This window comes from Salvia splendens, chromosome 14 (genome assembly GCF_004379255.2).
Source record: "Salvia splendens isolate huo1 chromosome 14, SspV2, whole genome shotgun sequence".
Taxonomy (NCBI): Eukaryota; Viridiplantae; Streptophyta; class Magnoliopsida; order Lamiales; family Lamiaceae; genus Salvia; species Salvia splendens.
In genome coordinates this window covers 28,969,436-28,983,421 of record NC_056045.1, presented here as the reverse complement: position 1 = coordinate 28,983,421, position 13,986 = coordinate 28,969,436, and the positions used below count along the sequence as shown (strand labels likewise).

Below are 13,986 nucleotides of genomic sequence, written 5' to 3'. Positions count from 1 at the left end.
TGATCCATTGTGCACGAGCAACCCTTGTGTTATCATTTTATGTTTATCCACTTATGTACATACATTATACTTATATTGATAGAAAATTATACAATAAGAAATAAATGATGTAATGTCAATGTCGAGGCCATAACGCATATGATTACTCACCTAATTAGAATAGTAGAAATTCACCAACTTTTGCCAAACATGTCCTTGTTAGCCGCAATTAAAGGGATGAGAATTATGCATGTTGAGGCAACCACAATGGCATATGGCCTCATAGAAAGCGATTTGTTACCCTAGTTAATTAAATCATTTTGACCCAAAATAATGATTCTTGGATACTTTCTCATCATTGTGTTTGACATTTTCATATGGTCCACCTATGATCATAGGGAAACATTCTAAACATAATTTTGAACTGTATGCAAATTTAATCTTCTAAACATAATTTCGAATTGTATGCAAATTTAATCTTCAAGAATGTGACAAAGACCATATTTGGTGGTTGAAAGAATGGGGCATGCGGCGATTAGGATCCATAAAGAAAACCATGGTACCACACCGCTAGGATTGATAGTGTGGTGGCTCGTGTTGCGGATGGTGAGTGCAATGCCATACTTAGTGCGATACCGGTTAGCCGATGGCCACTTGGTACCGAGAGCGATGCGGTGTATCAAGCCGGATATGTAGATTATTTTTCAATTTCAAAGTTACATTTATAAATTCACACAACTTACTTTCAGTTTCATATTCAACTAACTTCTTGCAATTTATGTCATTCAATTTCATCTTCAACTCACTTTTTGTAATTTATTTCACTCGAATAATGGATCCTAACAATCATGATTTCATGCTCGACCCAAATATGCACGTGTGGTTCAACAATTTTGTTCACCAAATGAGGTGAGATTCAGTAAAACTGGAAAGTTGGTTTGTGAGACAAATAATACCCCTTCTTATTCGTTGATAGGGGTCAATCGAGAATCCCTTCTAGTTGATGAGGGTGAACATCAAAGACTATGGAGTCTTCGACATGGAACCATCAAGCCTTCCAGAAACGGGAAGAAGACGACCATCAAAGAAGGAGCCAAAAAGTAGTACAGAATTTAGGAGACGCAAATGCCAACTCACATTAGAGTCGATGTTTCGAAAAATCTATTCTTTGCAAAAACTAAAAAGTGGAAATCTTTTGGGAGAAGATCGTCTCATAGTACAACATAAAGTCGATGGCAAACACTAGATTGTGATTATGACCACCAGTGCAATTTTTAATTATTTAATTTTTTTTTCAAAAAAATTATAAAAATCGATAATTACAAAAAGATGAAATATAGATATAAAGTCTCACTATAAAAAGGTAGGGTATGATTTATAATGTGGTTTAAGTAAAACGGAATGTTGACGCGATGATAATATAAGTTAGGATATATAATGAGGTTGAATGATTGATAGTCTTCCGAGTGGAAGTAACTTCGTTCTTGTAAAATCAAATTCTTTTATGAAGTGAAATAAAAGTATGCATAACTTCCCAACAAATTATATCTGCATTTATGTTAATAATAGTAGTAATAAAATAAGATATGTTAGTGGCGCACAAGCGTGAGGGTATCCACGATAGCGGCCGGCGCGGAAAGCGTCCGCCCCGACGTGGACGAATGGGAGCGGGCGGAAGGGCAGTCGCCGACTCGGCAAGGACACGGCGGGTGGGGAGCGGCGCCACGATAGGCGCTGCGATCCGCCGTTATTTATTTATTTATTAATTTCAAAATTTTAATAATTTTTATTATAAATACCCTTCCTCCACACACATCTTCACACTCATTTCACTCTCTATCCACACACATATTTATTTTTTTAAATGTTCGTTGTATAATTTTCCCGTATCTATAATCCAATGAATATTTGGTCCCAATATTTTTTTTAATTTTAGTATTATCTCATTTTTTAATTATTTACAATCTGATAATTTTAAATATAATTGAATTAAAATATATAAAAAAATAAAATAAAGTGAAATGTGGTAAAAAAAAGTGTCCATTATTACTGTGAAAACTTTTTTTTTATGGCAGCAGACAAATCAGAAGTGACTTCTTATAAAAAAATAGAGTGATGCTAAATGGCCATAATGTGGCCGGCCATAAAAAGTTAATTTAGTCCATTTACATGTATAAAAAAATTAGAATTATCGATATAAACTTATATGTGTGTGAATGGACTTGTGAGTTGATACTTATCTTTGAATTCCATTACGTAAAACACATTAATATCACGAATTACTGTATACGTTGAGCAACAATCAAGAAATGACAGTAGTAATAAGTTGAGCAAAAACTACGAAAGAGCAACACTAACATGTTGAGCAACATATAATAAAGATGATATAAAAATAAAATCAAGTAGTATTAAACCAAAAATTTAAAAAAAAATCAATTTTTTTTATTTAATTAATTTATGACTGACCATAATGTGGCTGCAAAGTATTATTCAAAAAAAATAAGTGGTTTGTCCAGGGAGTCTCCTCACTATTGTGGATAGTCTGACAAATGCCTTGAACCCTGCATGAATTTAGGGCTGTTGACACACACCCACACCAATTTTTTTTAAAAACACTTCCCTCCCCTAACTCGATTATTATGCAATTTAAATTTAAAATTTAAAAGCGAATACCGCAGCCTCAAAAACAAGCGGAAAGAAACCCATTTGATTTTTGAATTTCTTATATTCTTTGTCCAAAAATAGCCCTGTACCCATAATAAATGCTTTGCCCTTGTCTTCCTCAACATTCCTCCCTCTCTCTCTCTACATTTCTCTCTCTATCTTCGCTGGGTCCCTCTCTACTCACAAAATACTCATTCCCATTACCGCCTCATTATTATAGCTTCTCCAAGCAGAATCCTTTACACTCAACACACTCACTCACTCTCTCTCTCTCTCTACAAACACAATGTCAAGTAACGCCGAAGCAGCTGGGTTCTTCTTGCCCTCCGAGTTCTTAGACGACCTCCTCCTCGACAAGGAGAATCTCACTGAGTCAGACCCCGAGTTCTGCTTCCCGACTGAGTTTCCTTACGATTTCGGCGCTAAAAGCGACGAGCTTCTTCAGGTAGCAATTTTTCACTTTACTCTTCTTAATTTTGTTTGATTTTTTTTCCCTCACATTTTTCAATTTTTTGCAGAAGCGGTGGGTGATGTCGACGTCGCCGCAGTCGACGCTCTCGCACTTGAGCAGCTGGGCCGGGTCAACCAACGGCAGCCCCAACGGCTTCCCCTCTCCCCCCACCACTCCCAAAAACGACGCCGTCGGAGACCTGGTCTACCTCGCCGCCGGCCAGCTCGCCAAGCTCAAGCTCAACGCCGACAATGGCCTTCACGCCGCAGCTGCTAAAACCCCCAATCCCTCTCTCGTCCACAGCATTTATGTACGATTTTTTTTGGGATAAAAAATTACACGGTTTTTTCGTGTTCTGTTTTTCAATTTTGTTTTTTTTTTATTTTTGAATTTTGAATTTTGAAAATGTCTGGTTACAGCTGCAGCAGCAAATGGTGAAGCAGAAGTACCAAATGAGAACGGGTCAAGAGCCATGGCCTGTTCAGCCCGACCCGACCCGGATCGTCGGGTCTGGCGGAAGGGCGGCGGCTTTTGGTAGCGGCGGTGCGGCGGTGAAAAGGGGGTGCGCTGGCACAGGGGTGTTTCTGCCACGGCGCTATGGGAATAATAATATTAATAGTAATACTAATAATAATTATATTATTAATAATAATATTATTATTAAAAATGACTGTAACGCTTACGCTTCGGATACTCGGAAGAAGTCTGCAGGTATATTTTCACACTCCACCGTCTTTTCATTTCCTTTTCTTGATTAGTTTTGTGTTTTCATGAAATGGGTAGTGATAAAAAAGTGATCTTGGAATCGTCCATGCCCTTATACTTTTGTTTTCTTTTTCAAAAACTTGCCTGTTATCTGTTGGTATAGATGAGGAAGAAATACTAATTAAAGAAAAATAGTGTACTGGGCTCTGTCTCCATCACTGCAAAGCTTGTATAGCTAGCCAGTGTGAATGGGCCCTTAATTTGACCATTTTCTTTTCAAAGGTTTAGGTTTTGTAGCAAACTTTTGACTATACATATATTTCCAAAACAATTCAAATCCATGCCTCTTGTCTTGTGCTAGCACAAGATTCCATGTTAAAGCACTAAGGAAACATACAAACTTATAGTAATAGCATCATGAATATAGTATGGAATTGGAGGTTGAAATGTCTATTATGCCAAAAGAATATGTCCATTTTAGTTCATATTCCAAAAGTGTGACAATTTGACTGGATTCACATGCTCTTATACTGTTTCTTTTTACTAGTTATGTTTTAGTTTTTTACATATTCCTTTTCCCCTAATCTCAGGTTACTCAGCTGCTACCATTCCAATTAGAAGTGTTCATGCCTTGAAAAAGAACTTGGATAACATGAATGGATTTGCTCAATCTCTACCTCAACCAATTTACCACCCCAAGCTGGACAGGGGGTTCATCCCCGACTACGGTGTGTAATCCGGGAACTTAACACATTGCATAGATGTGGTTGTTCAGTGATTTGTTTTGTTGCTTACATTTGGAAAAATGATGTGAATAGATCTGTTGATGGCGCGAAGGAATGCCTTGCTGTTGCAACAGCAACGTCGGAGCTTTCTGCTCGAGGGTTCGTCTCCGATCAACCGTGGTGCTTACCTCCCTCAGGAGTGGACCTATTGATGATGCCCTGCAGGTTCATCTAGGAATGGTGTTTTAGCCTTTTTTTGAAGATGGTAGAAAAGAAACATTCTATGCTATAATTAGCTATATGGTGTTTGGTTTTCTTGATGATTTACCAGTCAAATTTGAATGATTGTAGTTAGGGGAAGGGTAATAATAGGAAATCCCATGTTATTTTTCCTTTTTTTTTGAGATTTTATCCTTTTTACAAGATTAGGAAGGAGGGGTATGAAGTAGTACTAGTATAGAACAGCAAGAAAATTAGTTTGGAGTTGGGGGTTTTTTGTAATGTTTTCAAGAAATAAGTGGGCTTATTCCTATGTGTGAAGTAGGTATGTTGGAAAAAAATTGGGTTTTAGTTACTTTTTGGGAAAATGTTTTAGTGAAGGAAAATCCACAGTCCCCCTTTTGCTGTTGTAATAGATAGAGTATTTAATTGCTGAAGTATAATGTAATAAGAATGATAGTTTTACTTATTAATGTATCATATTTATCTATTTATTGCCAATCTGCCCTCTTTAAATTATTACCCTTTGTGTTGTTGGATGGTAGATAGAAATGTAAATATAATTCTTAATGTTTTGGTAATATTGGGGGCTATTATTGAATGGCAATAATCATGAATAATAATTGGGATTGTGTTATATCATTTGTGACTGTTGTTATTGCTATTATTAATTTATTTATAGTAGGTATGCTATTGAAGTGCAATTATTGATATTTGGAGTTGGCTTTGTTGTTTAAATATATGATTGGGTTCTTTGAATGATTCATGTCTTGGCAGGTGATAAAATTACTCTCACCGTCAATGGACATTTATTATAAAATCAATACTAACATTTTTTTTACATTTATTTGCCTTTTCCATATTTTTGGACATAAATTCAATTCCTAGGGAAAAGAGAAGAGTTTTCTTAGGCCACTTACAATGCGTCTCGCGGGTGGCTTGTATCTCGTCCCGCCTAGACGAGACGGCGGCGAGACGAGTTGCAGCGCTCCGCCTCGTCCTAGTCTCGCCGAGACGCTCGTCCCACCGAGACACCTCGCGGGCTGTCTCACCACGCGCTTGCGCGATGTGGCGCGCTCCGGCCCAATGCGTGACGCCCACTCGCCAGCCCGCGAGTGGGCTTCATCACGCTGACGCAATAAATTAATTTTTTAATTTGAATTTAATAAATAAATAAATAAATAATCGAAAACGGTAATATTACCGTTTTTCGACCGTTTTTCTTTTTTTAACTCTATATATAATCTTATTTCGTCTTTATTTCACACACAAATACACATCAAATCCTCCAAATCATCTCCATTTCCTCTCCTATTTTCATCTAACCTCTCATCACAAAATGTCCGGTGACGGAAACTCTGGCAGTGGCGGCTCCGACAGGTTTGACATCAACGCGTTTGGCGACTAGGGGGCATGTACAACGTGTTGGGTGGTTCCGGTACGTCGGGCACCCAGGGCTCGTCGACACTGGGGGGGTACCAACCACCCCATTTTGATGTGGATGCATATGCTCGTCCCACCGCCCCGAGGTATTTGCAGGGATTATCCCAAATTCGGGATGATTATCCGGATGAACCCCATCCGGAAGGAGGACGAGGCGGTGGAAGCTCCAGGGCATTCGACGCCGTGGAGAAGAGGCGGAGGCGGGCGTGGAGAAGAGGCGGAGGCGGGCTGAGATCGCCTTTGCGAGTCTACTTCGACGACACCGGCGAAGAATTCAGACATGTCAATGTGTGTGAGGTCGTCAAAGACGAGGAAAGATGGGCTGGGCTCGGCATACGATGCCGAGGCGTCCTCCATTGGGCGCTCTCGGCCGCAAGGGACCAAGGCGGCGAAGGTGGCTAGAGGGAGGAGGGGCCGAGGCGAATCAAGCCAGGCGGGCTAGGGCTCGGTCTCGGGCTCGAACACCATATTGTCCATGTACTTGACCGCCACGATGGCGGACACTTTCCGCATGACGCCTCCACAATACTAAGCACATCTTGCCGGAATTGAGTATATGGCAAGACAAATTGGTATTCCGCCTCCAGGTAGCTTGACTGCACAGCCACCGCCTTCGGGAGATGATTCGCCGGCGGAGTAGTTTTTTTAATTTCTATAAAATTGTATTTTGAATTATATTTTTTTATTTATTTTACCACGAATTTAATTATGTATTTTTTTAAGATTTTAAGTTGTATTTTTTTATTTAATGAAGTGTGTTTTTTATTAATTGAATTTGTTGAAAAAAAATAAAAATGAAATTGAATGAATAGTAAGTTAATAGATGGTTAAGAGACAGATAAGAGATGGAGGGTTGCAGGTTCTGTCTCTTAATTAAGAGATGGATTGAAAAGTACAGTGGGGCCCATGAATAGTTAAGGTATGAGACGGTTAAGAGACAGCGTTGCGGATGGCCTTAGTGTTTAGAGTTAATGCACACTATCAAAATTAGAAGATTGGTTGCATCTTAGAGTGTCCACTATAGTCGGACAGCCCCAATAGCCCCGCCCCTTTTTTGTCCACAACCCTAGTTAATTTGTCTGCGCCCACAAAAAAAAATTGTCCGCAGTTATAAGATGGACACTTCCAATAGCTCCAAAAGTTTTAGCCACTTATCATTTTATTTTATTTTCGTCTATATTAAATCAATTAAAATTATCGGATGTAAATAATTAGAAAATGAGGTAATTTGGACCGAATATTCATTCTATTGGAAACGGTAAAAGTATACAACGAACATTTAAAAACAATATAAATAATAAAACCGCCACTGACTACTCGGTGGCGGAATCGGATTCCTCCTCCTCTTCTCCGCCGCCGGCCGCCCCAATACAATCCTCATCATTCAAGCCTAGCCGGCGCTGGATCTCCCTTATGAGTTTCCAATATATACCCTAGATGACCGGGTCGGTTGCGGTCTCGTAGAAACGACAGTTGTCCTGCAGTTGTTTCAACAACTGCACATCTAGGTTCTCTCTCAAGACCTCGTGGGGACCAGGGGCCATGGGTTGCGGTATAGGGGCAGGCTACGGGATGCGCGATCCCGACGCGGCCGACGATAGGCGGGAGGAACTTCCAGCCACTCAAGCGCTTCGGATAGAGGCTTGTTGTCCCGGAGGGCGTGGGCGCCTAGAGTGTGTAGCGGAGGGCTCTTCGGTTTGCTCGTCGTTGAGGTCGAATGATTGCGAGCCGCTGCCGCTGCTGTAGTCCCCGACTATGTTATGTCTAGTACGCTTCGCCCAAGGAGCTCCTGCCCGCTCTTGCGCACAGATGGCCCGGAATTTCGGACAGTGCTCGAGAACCAGATACTCCTCCCACATGGTGAACTTCGACCAGCCTTCCGTGTTGAATTGGGCCATAGACAGGCCTTCACATCGTCTTGTTTGAAAATGGTGTAAAATGTGTGGTGGTGGAGTGGTATTTATAGTAGAGAGTGAATGAATTGAGATTGTTTGAAAAGGGTGTAAAATGGGTGGTGGTGGAGTGGTATTTATAGTAGAATTTTCAAAAATAAAATAAAATAATGGGGGCGGCGGGCGCGCCGATCGCCGGCGCACTATAGGCAGGCGCGCCTATAGGCGCAACGATCGAGCACCGGCGCGTCCTTGCACATAACTCGCCGGAGTGCCGTTTGCCCCAACAAAAATCATCAGCCCCGGGGCGGACGCTCCCTCCACTATAGACCAGCGGGGCGGTATCGGAATGGGGGCGGCCGGAGCGCCTATAGTGGACACCCTTAGGGTTTGGGTTTTTGCCTTTTTGGACCTTTTGAATGGGACTTGAATTTTGGTATAGAACAGAAAAAAGGTAGAAAATTATGTTTATGGATCGTTATATATTATGGCCCAGCATATAAACTATTTACATTAAAATTTTAAGCATAATTAGATACTTAATTGAAAGATTAGTTTGTATATGAGATGATGTTTGCATGAAAAATAAATGAGAAGAATATTTTCTATTCTTAAAAATGAACAAGAGATTTGCCTCATATTTGTGTAAAATTTAACTGAACAGAAACACAAGACTCATTTTTGGGATGCCAAAAGTTTTGTCTAAGTGGCTAAGTACCATATTTGAATTTACATGTAAGTAATTGAAATTCAACTTAACTAGCGCGCTTAGCGCTTAATATCGCCGTGATACAATCAATAATTTATTTTTTATAATTATATGGCATACAAAACAGAATTTATAGAATTTTCAAATTAGGGTAATTTGGTCACGTTAAATCGGTGATACAATTCACATGTGAAGAAGTATAATAGGAGTACTTCGTTTATGGTTGCGTGAGGCGTGATATGCATACACGTAAACACTTGAATGCCTTTCTCCACGAGTCACATTATTTCCAAAACACAAGAAAATGTAAAAATCTAAAATCTTCGTTCTGAAACACGTTTATTATAGATTTCCTTGGATACAAATAACCTCATATCTCATATTCCAACAATAAAATCAAATTCAAACATTAAGTCTAAAATTAACCTGTCGAATCATCACTTTAATCATTCAAATTAAAAACAAAATAAAAAGTAAGTACACAATTTTATTTATTTTAATACAAAGTAGAAGTATATTACAAACACAAACCACACCTTCATTATTTAATCACACTCACAAAAAACAAGCCTACGCTCCGCTCCGCCGCCGTCTCAACCGGAGATCTCAATCGCCTTCACCTCCGGCTTCTTGACCTCCGCCTTGGGCACGGTAACAGTGAGCACCCCATTCTCCATGCCCGCCTTCACCTCCTCCATCTTCACATTCTCCGGGAGGCGGAAGCGGCGCAGGAACTTTCCACAGCTCCTCTCCACGCGGTGCCACGTGTCGTTCTTCTCCTCCTTGTCGCGGCTGCGCTCGCCGCTTATCTGGAGCACGTTCCCGTCCTCCACCTCCACCTTCACCTCCTCCTTCTTCAGCCCGGGCAGGTCCGCCTTGAACACGTGCGCCTCCGCCGTCTCCTTCCAGTCCACGCGCGCCGCCGCGAACTGCGACGCCTCATCGCCGCGAATGTCGCGGAATGGGTTCCACAGGTCACCGGAGAAGGGGTCGATTGCGCCTCTCTGCCGTCCGAAAACGCTTGGGATCAGAGACATTTTTTTTCTGTGTTAATTTGATGATGAGATTGAGATATGTTTGAATGAATTTTTGATGTTCGAATTTGATGAGTGATTTTGAAGGAGGGAGATTCAGGTATATATATAATTTCGTTTGATTTAAAAATAGTTGTGTGGACAAGTTTAGAGAGTTCAGGAACATATTAGATGACCTTATCTGGAATACACACAGAAATCTCTCGAAAATTCAATTTCAACTAAGCTATGATTAATCAAGGGATAATGATTCCTAAAATCGAAAATTTGGAATTTTTTTTTATGTACTTCATAAAATTTGATACGCTAATATAATGAATTTACGTTTTTCAGCAATTTTTTCAGGAGTTTGATTTTCTTATAAAGTAAATTCGATGTAACATGCCAGATTATGTTGATGGAAAATTTTTTATGTACTTCATAAAATTTGATACGTTAATATAATAAATTTACGTCTCCTAGTAATTTTTTCACGAGTTTGATTTTCTTATAAAAGTAATTTCAACGTAACATGTCATATTATGTTGATGGAAAAAATGTCAGTATAAAAACCGGTGTTCCTTCTAAATATGTACTCCATGTTCTATAATTTTAGTACTCTTCCGTCCAAAAAAAATAGTCTTATTTCTTAAAATAAAAAATTTCAATAACATACTTCTATATAAAATAAGAGATGTTACACAATAATACAATTGAGATTGAACTTTGAATGCACTACTACCTCATTATCCTATCAATGATTCTTTGATCACCACCCATTTTATGGTGGAATAGACAAATTCTGTGCCAAACTCTCTCCACCAAACCAAAATAGGCTTCTCTCCACGATTTGTTCAAGACCAATATCATACACACGACTACAAATCCAACCACATATCCAAGCAATACCAACACTTTAAACCAATCTATTACATCCTTGTTCTCCTTCTCATCCTCATCCTCATCCTCATTCGCGTTACAAGACTCGTTGCAATTACATGGCAACGGCGGCCCACAAAGATGGTTTCCGACAAAACTCGAAGCATCCATGCTAAAGAATTTGAGTACTTTCCGGAATCTTCCCCTCCAACAAATTATAAGACAAGTCGATATAACTCAGAAAGGAGAGTCTTGTGACACTAATTGGAATCTGACAGATCAGGGAGTTTCTTGAGAGATCAAGAGACTCCAACTCCCTCATATCTCCGACTCTCTGTGGGATCGACCCTATCAAGTGATTCCTCGACAAGTTCAAGAATTTGAGCTCGACCAAGCTGGTGAATCCCTTCGGGATCTCCCCAGAGAGATTGTTATCAGAGAGGTTGATGCTTGTCACCAATACAAGAATGGTATCATATTGAAGCACTAATCCTTTTGCATCGATCAACACACTCTCTATAAATGCATCAAACACTTGAGAATATTGTATGCCTCCACCACCAAAACTTCTTCTTGTAGCCATTGCAGTGAGATTATGAACACAAGGAGGTATCACCCCAGAGAAATGATTACTTGAGATATCCAAGATTTGGAGGGTGTGTAAGTGACATAAAGTTGAAGGAATGTCACCACTAAATTTGTTGGAGCTCAAGACAAGAATCATCAAATTGGAGAAGCTAGTTCCAATCCATGTTGGCATTTTCCCAACAAGGCCATTGTCACCAAGATCAAACTTCATTAGTTTGGTGCAATTTGGTATTGACAGAGGTATTTGTCCCGAGAAATTGTTTCCACCAAGATTCAAGGATAACAAATTAGACAAAGACCCTATAGAGCTAGGGATTCTTCCAAACAACAAGTTGTTACCTAGATTGATGTATTACAAAGAAGACCATTTCATCCAAGAATCTCCCCACTTATCAAATTATTTCCCAAATGGAGAATCTTGAGTATATTAGTACTATCACTTGTGGCATCGCATAGAAAGTGTGACAAACTGCCTGAGAAAAAATTGTTGGAAAGATCCAACTCCAATGTATCATATGATACCCGAGGCAACGGGCCACTAAATCGATTGGAACTCAAATAAACATGACGATAATAAGGGAAAACAAGGCGATTTCCCCACGGTTTAAAATCCGGGATTTCTCCATGAAAATGGTTGTGAGAAAGGTTGAGTGAAATCACATCCCAAACCCATATTGGAACTTCACCAGACAGCCCAGTGTCAGATAAATCAAGAACTAAAACATTCTTACAATGTAGTTGAATCCATGAGGCTATCTCAGAAACTTTCCCAAGATTCCATGAACCAAGGCCAATTTCCAAAGGTGGAATCCAATCTGGGCTCACTTTCAAAGTAAAGTTGTTGCCGGATGCAAACAAGTACTTCAGTTTAGTGAGTTTTTCGAAGTGAGTTTCGTTCACAACTCCTTCCATCATATTACGCCCGAATGTAAGACTTCTCAACTTTGAAAGCTGCCCTATGCTCACTGGCAACTCTCCTCCCAGTTTGTTGAATCCGAGCCATAATCTCCTTAGGCGTGATAATTTACCTAAACTATTAGGAATCACTCCGGATATTGAGTTCTTGGTGAGATCAAGAAACCTCGAATTCTTAAACTCACCAAACTGATCCGTCAAGTGACCAGACAGTTTATTCTGCCTCAGGCGCAGTATCACGACTGCTTCCAAGAAGCAACGGGACATATTTTCAAATAAATGAGATACATTCCCTTCCAGTCTGTTACCAGACAAGTCCAATACTCGCACCATGCACAAACTACTAATATCTCTTGGTATTTCCCCAGAAATCACATTGTACCTCAAATCATAAGTTTCAAGAGACGTTAGATTCTCTACGTGTTTTGAAATCGTACCGTTCAAGAAATTATTTCCCAGATACACAAACTTCAGATCATGGCATGAGTAAATCCAATCCGGAATCGGGGAGCTGAGTTTATTCCAAGAGAGATCAATGTGTTGCAATTTGGTTGTATTGCTAGTAGATGGAATGTAGCCTTGGAAATAGTTTCGACTCATTTCAAGAAACAGAAGGCTACCTTGTCGGAGAATCCACCTTGCAATTGAAAATGAGGCAATCTCATTCCTAGAGAGATCAAGAAAGGTTAGAGAAGTGACATTTACATGATCAATTCTAGGTGAGAGAAGCTTGCAGCCACGAAGATGCAGCTCAACCAAACGAGGAAGAGCGTTGATGATTTCCAACCACTTGTTATCCCTTCCGATGTCGACGAAATTCATGTTGAGATGCTTCAAACGGACTAAACCAGACAGCCATTCGAGCCCTTGCACTTTCTGGCCAGAACCTTCTAGAACCAAAGTGCGGAGGTTCGAAAGATTCCCTATCGTCGGAGGAATCTTTCCGTGGAATCTGGCGTTGGAGAGATTCAGATACTCGAGATTCTTGAGTGAAGCTATGGATGAAGGGATTGATCCTTGGAAGCTGTTTTGGCTGAGATCAAGATATGTGAGGTGCTTGAGATCAAGAAGGGTGGAGAGGTTTAGCTTGGCGTGTAAGGATTGAGAATGGAGATGGAGGCGATGAACGTGGCCGGTTAGATCGCTGCAGACGACGCCGTTCCATACGCAGCAGTTGGAGTTGGTGGTGTTCCATAAGGAGAGGGTGTGGTTGGTGATTTTTAAGGATTCCTTCATGGTTAAAAGAGCTTGTTTTTCGGTTTTGTCGCAGAAACTTGTGCTGCCGCCGTAGCTTGATGTGAAGGAATTGGAATTGGAGAAGATGGTGATGAGGAAGAAGAAGAAGAAGAAAGCTCTATGTTTTGAGGTATTCATCGTTTCATTTGAAAAAAATAAATTTGTAAAGCACTTTGAATTAATCCCTTCATCTAAGAAATTTCTAGGAAGTCTATGATGAAGTCTTGGATTCAGAAATTTCTAGGAAGTCTATGATGAAGTCTTGTTGAATCCTATTTCCCCACATTAATTTATTTTATGTCACTCTCTCTTATAGTATGATTTTTTGTGTTTTCTTATATGGATTATAGCTAATGCTGCATTCATCTAGAAACAAATTTGACATGGATGACACGGATTATAATAAAATAATCTAATGGATTTGTCATTTTTAATAGTTAGTCATTAACTAATATTGTGGATTTGTCATTTTTAATAGTTAGGCCATCCACAACGCTGTTCCTATACCGTTCCTTAAACCACTATTTGAGGGTCCCACTGTACTTTTTTACTCCATTCCTTAACTAAG

General features: G+C 39.9%; 4 protein-coding genes across 4 annotated transcripts; 1 reads left to right on the top strand and 3 right to left on the bottom strand.

Moving 5' to 3' along the window:
* Positions 1-2,786: 2,786 nt before the first annotated feature.
* LOC121763605 lies at positions 2,787-5,237 on the top strand. The gene is made up of 5 exons (XM_042159663.1): positions 2,787-3,088; positions 3,162-3,404; positions 3,514-3,805; positions 4,390-4,527; positions 4,618-5,237. The coding sequence occupies exons 1-5, from the start codon at positions 2,930-2,932 to the stop codon at positions 4,734-4,736; spliced, it is 951 nt and encodes a 316-aa protein (XP_042015597.1). The 5' UTR covers positions 2,787-2,929; the 3' UTR covers positions 4,737-5,237.
* A 3,971-nt stretch (positions 5,238-9,208) lies between these two features.
* Positions 9,209-9,943, bottom strand: LOC121763381 (class I heat shock protein-like). The gene has a single exon (XM_042159392.1). It carries the CDS (start codon positions 9,822-9,824, stop codon positions 9,381-9,383), a length of 444 nt encoding a protein of 147 aa, XP_042015326.1. The 5' UTR covers positions 9,825-9,943; the 3' UTR covers positions 9,209-9,380.
* Positions 9,944-10,851: 908 nt separating this feature from the next.
* On the bottom strand, positions 10,852-11,478 carry LOC121764484 (receptor-like protein EIX2). Its single transcript, XM_042160495.1, has one exon. The coding sequence runs from the start codon at positions 11,476-11,478 to the stop codon at positions 10,852-10,854; it is 627 nt and encodes a 208-aa protein (XP_042016429.1).
* Positions 11,479-11,636: 158 nt separating this feature from the next.
* Positions 11,637-13,418, bottom strand: LOC121764483 (receptor-like protein EIX1). The gene has a single exon (XM_042160494.1). The coding sequence runs from the start codon at positions 13,416-13,418 to the stop codon at positions 11,637-11,639; it is 1,782 nt and encodes a 593-aa protein (XP_042016428.1).
* Between the last annotated feature and the right edge of the window lie 568 nt (positions 13,419-13,986).

Coding starts and splice junctions, on each gene's coding strand:
- LOC121763605 (XM_042159663.1), top strand. CDS start 2,930: ATGTCAAGTAACGCCGAAGCAGCTGGGTTCTTCTTGCCCTCCGAGTTC. Junction 3,405..3,513: donor CTCTCGTCCACAGCATTTAT/GTACGATTTTTT, acceptor GTCTGGTTACAG/CTGCAGCAGCAAATGGTGAA. Junction 3,806..4,389: donor TACTCGGAAGAAGTCTGCAG/GTATATTTTCAC, acceptor CCCTAATCTCAG/GTTACTCAGCTGCTACCATT.
- LOC121763381 (XM_042159392.1), bottom strand. CDS start 9,824: ATGTCTCTGATCCCAAGCGTTTTCGGACGGCAGAGAGGCGCAATCGAC.
- LOC121764483 (XM_042160494.1), bottom strand. CDS start 13,418: ATGAAGGAATCCTTAAAAATCACCAACCACACCCTCTCCTTATGGAAC.
- LOC121764484 (XM_042160495.1), bottom strand. CDS start 11,478: ATGAAGTTTGATCTTGGTGACAATGGCCTTGTTGGGAAAATGCCAACA.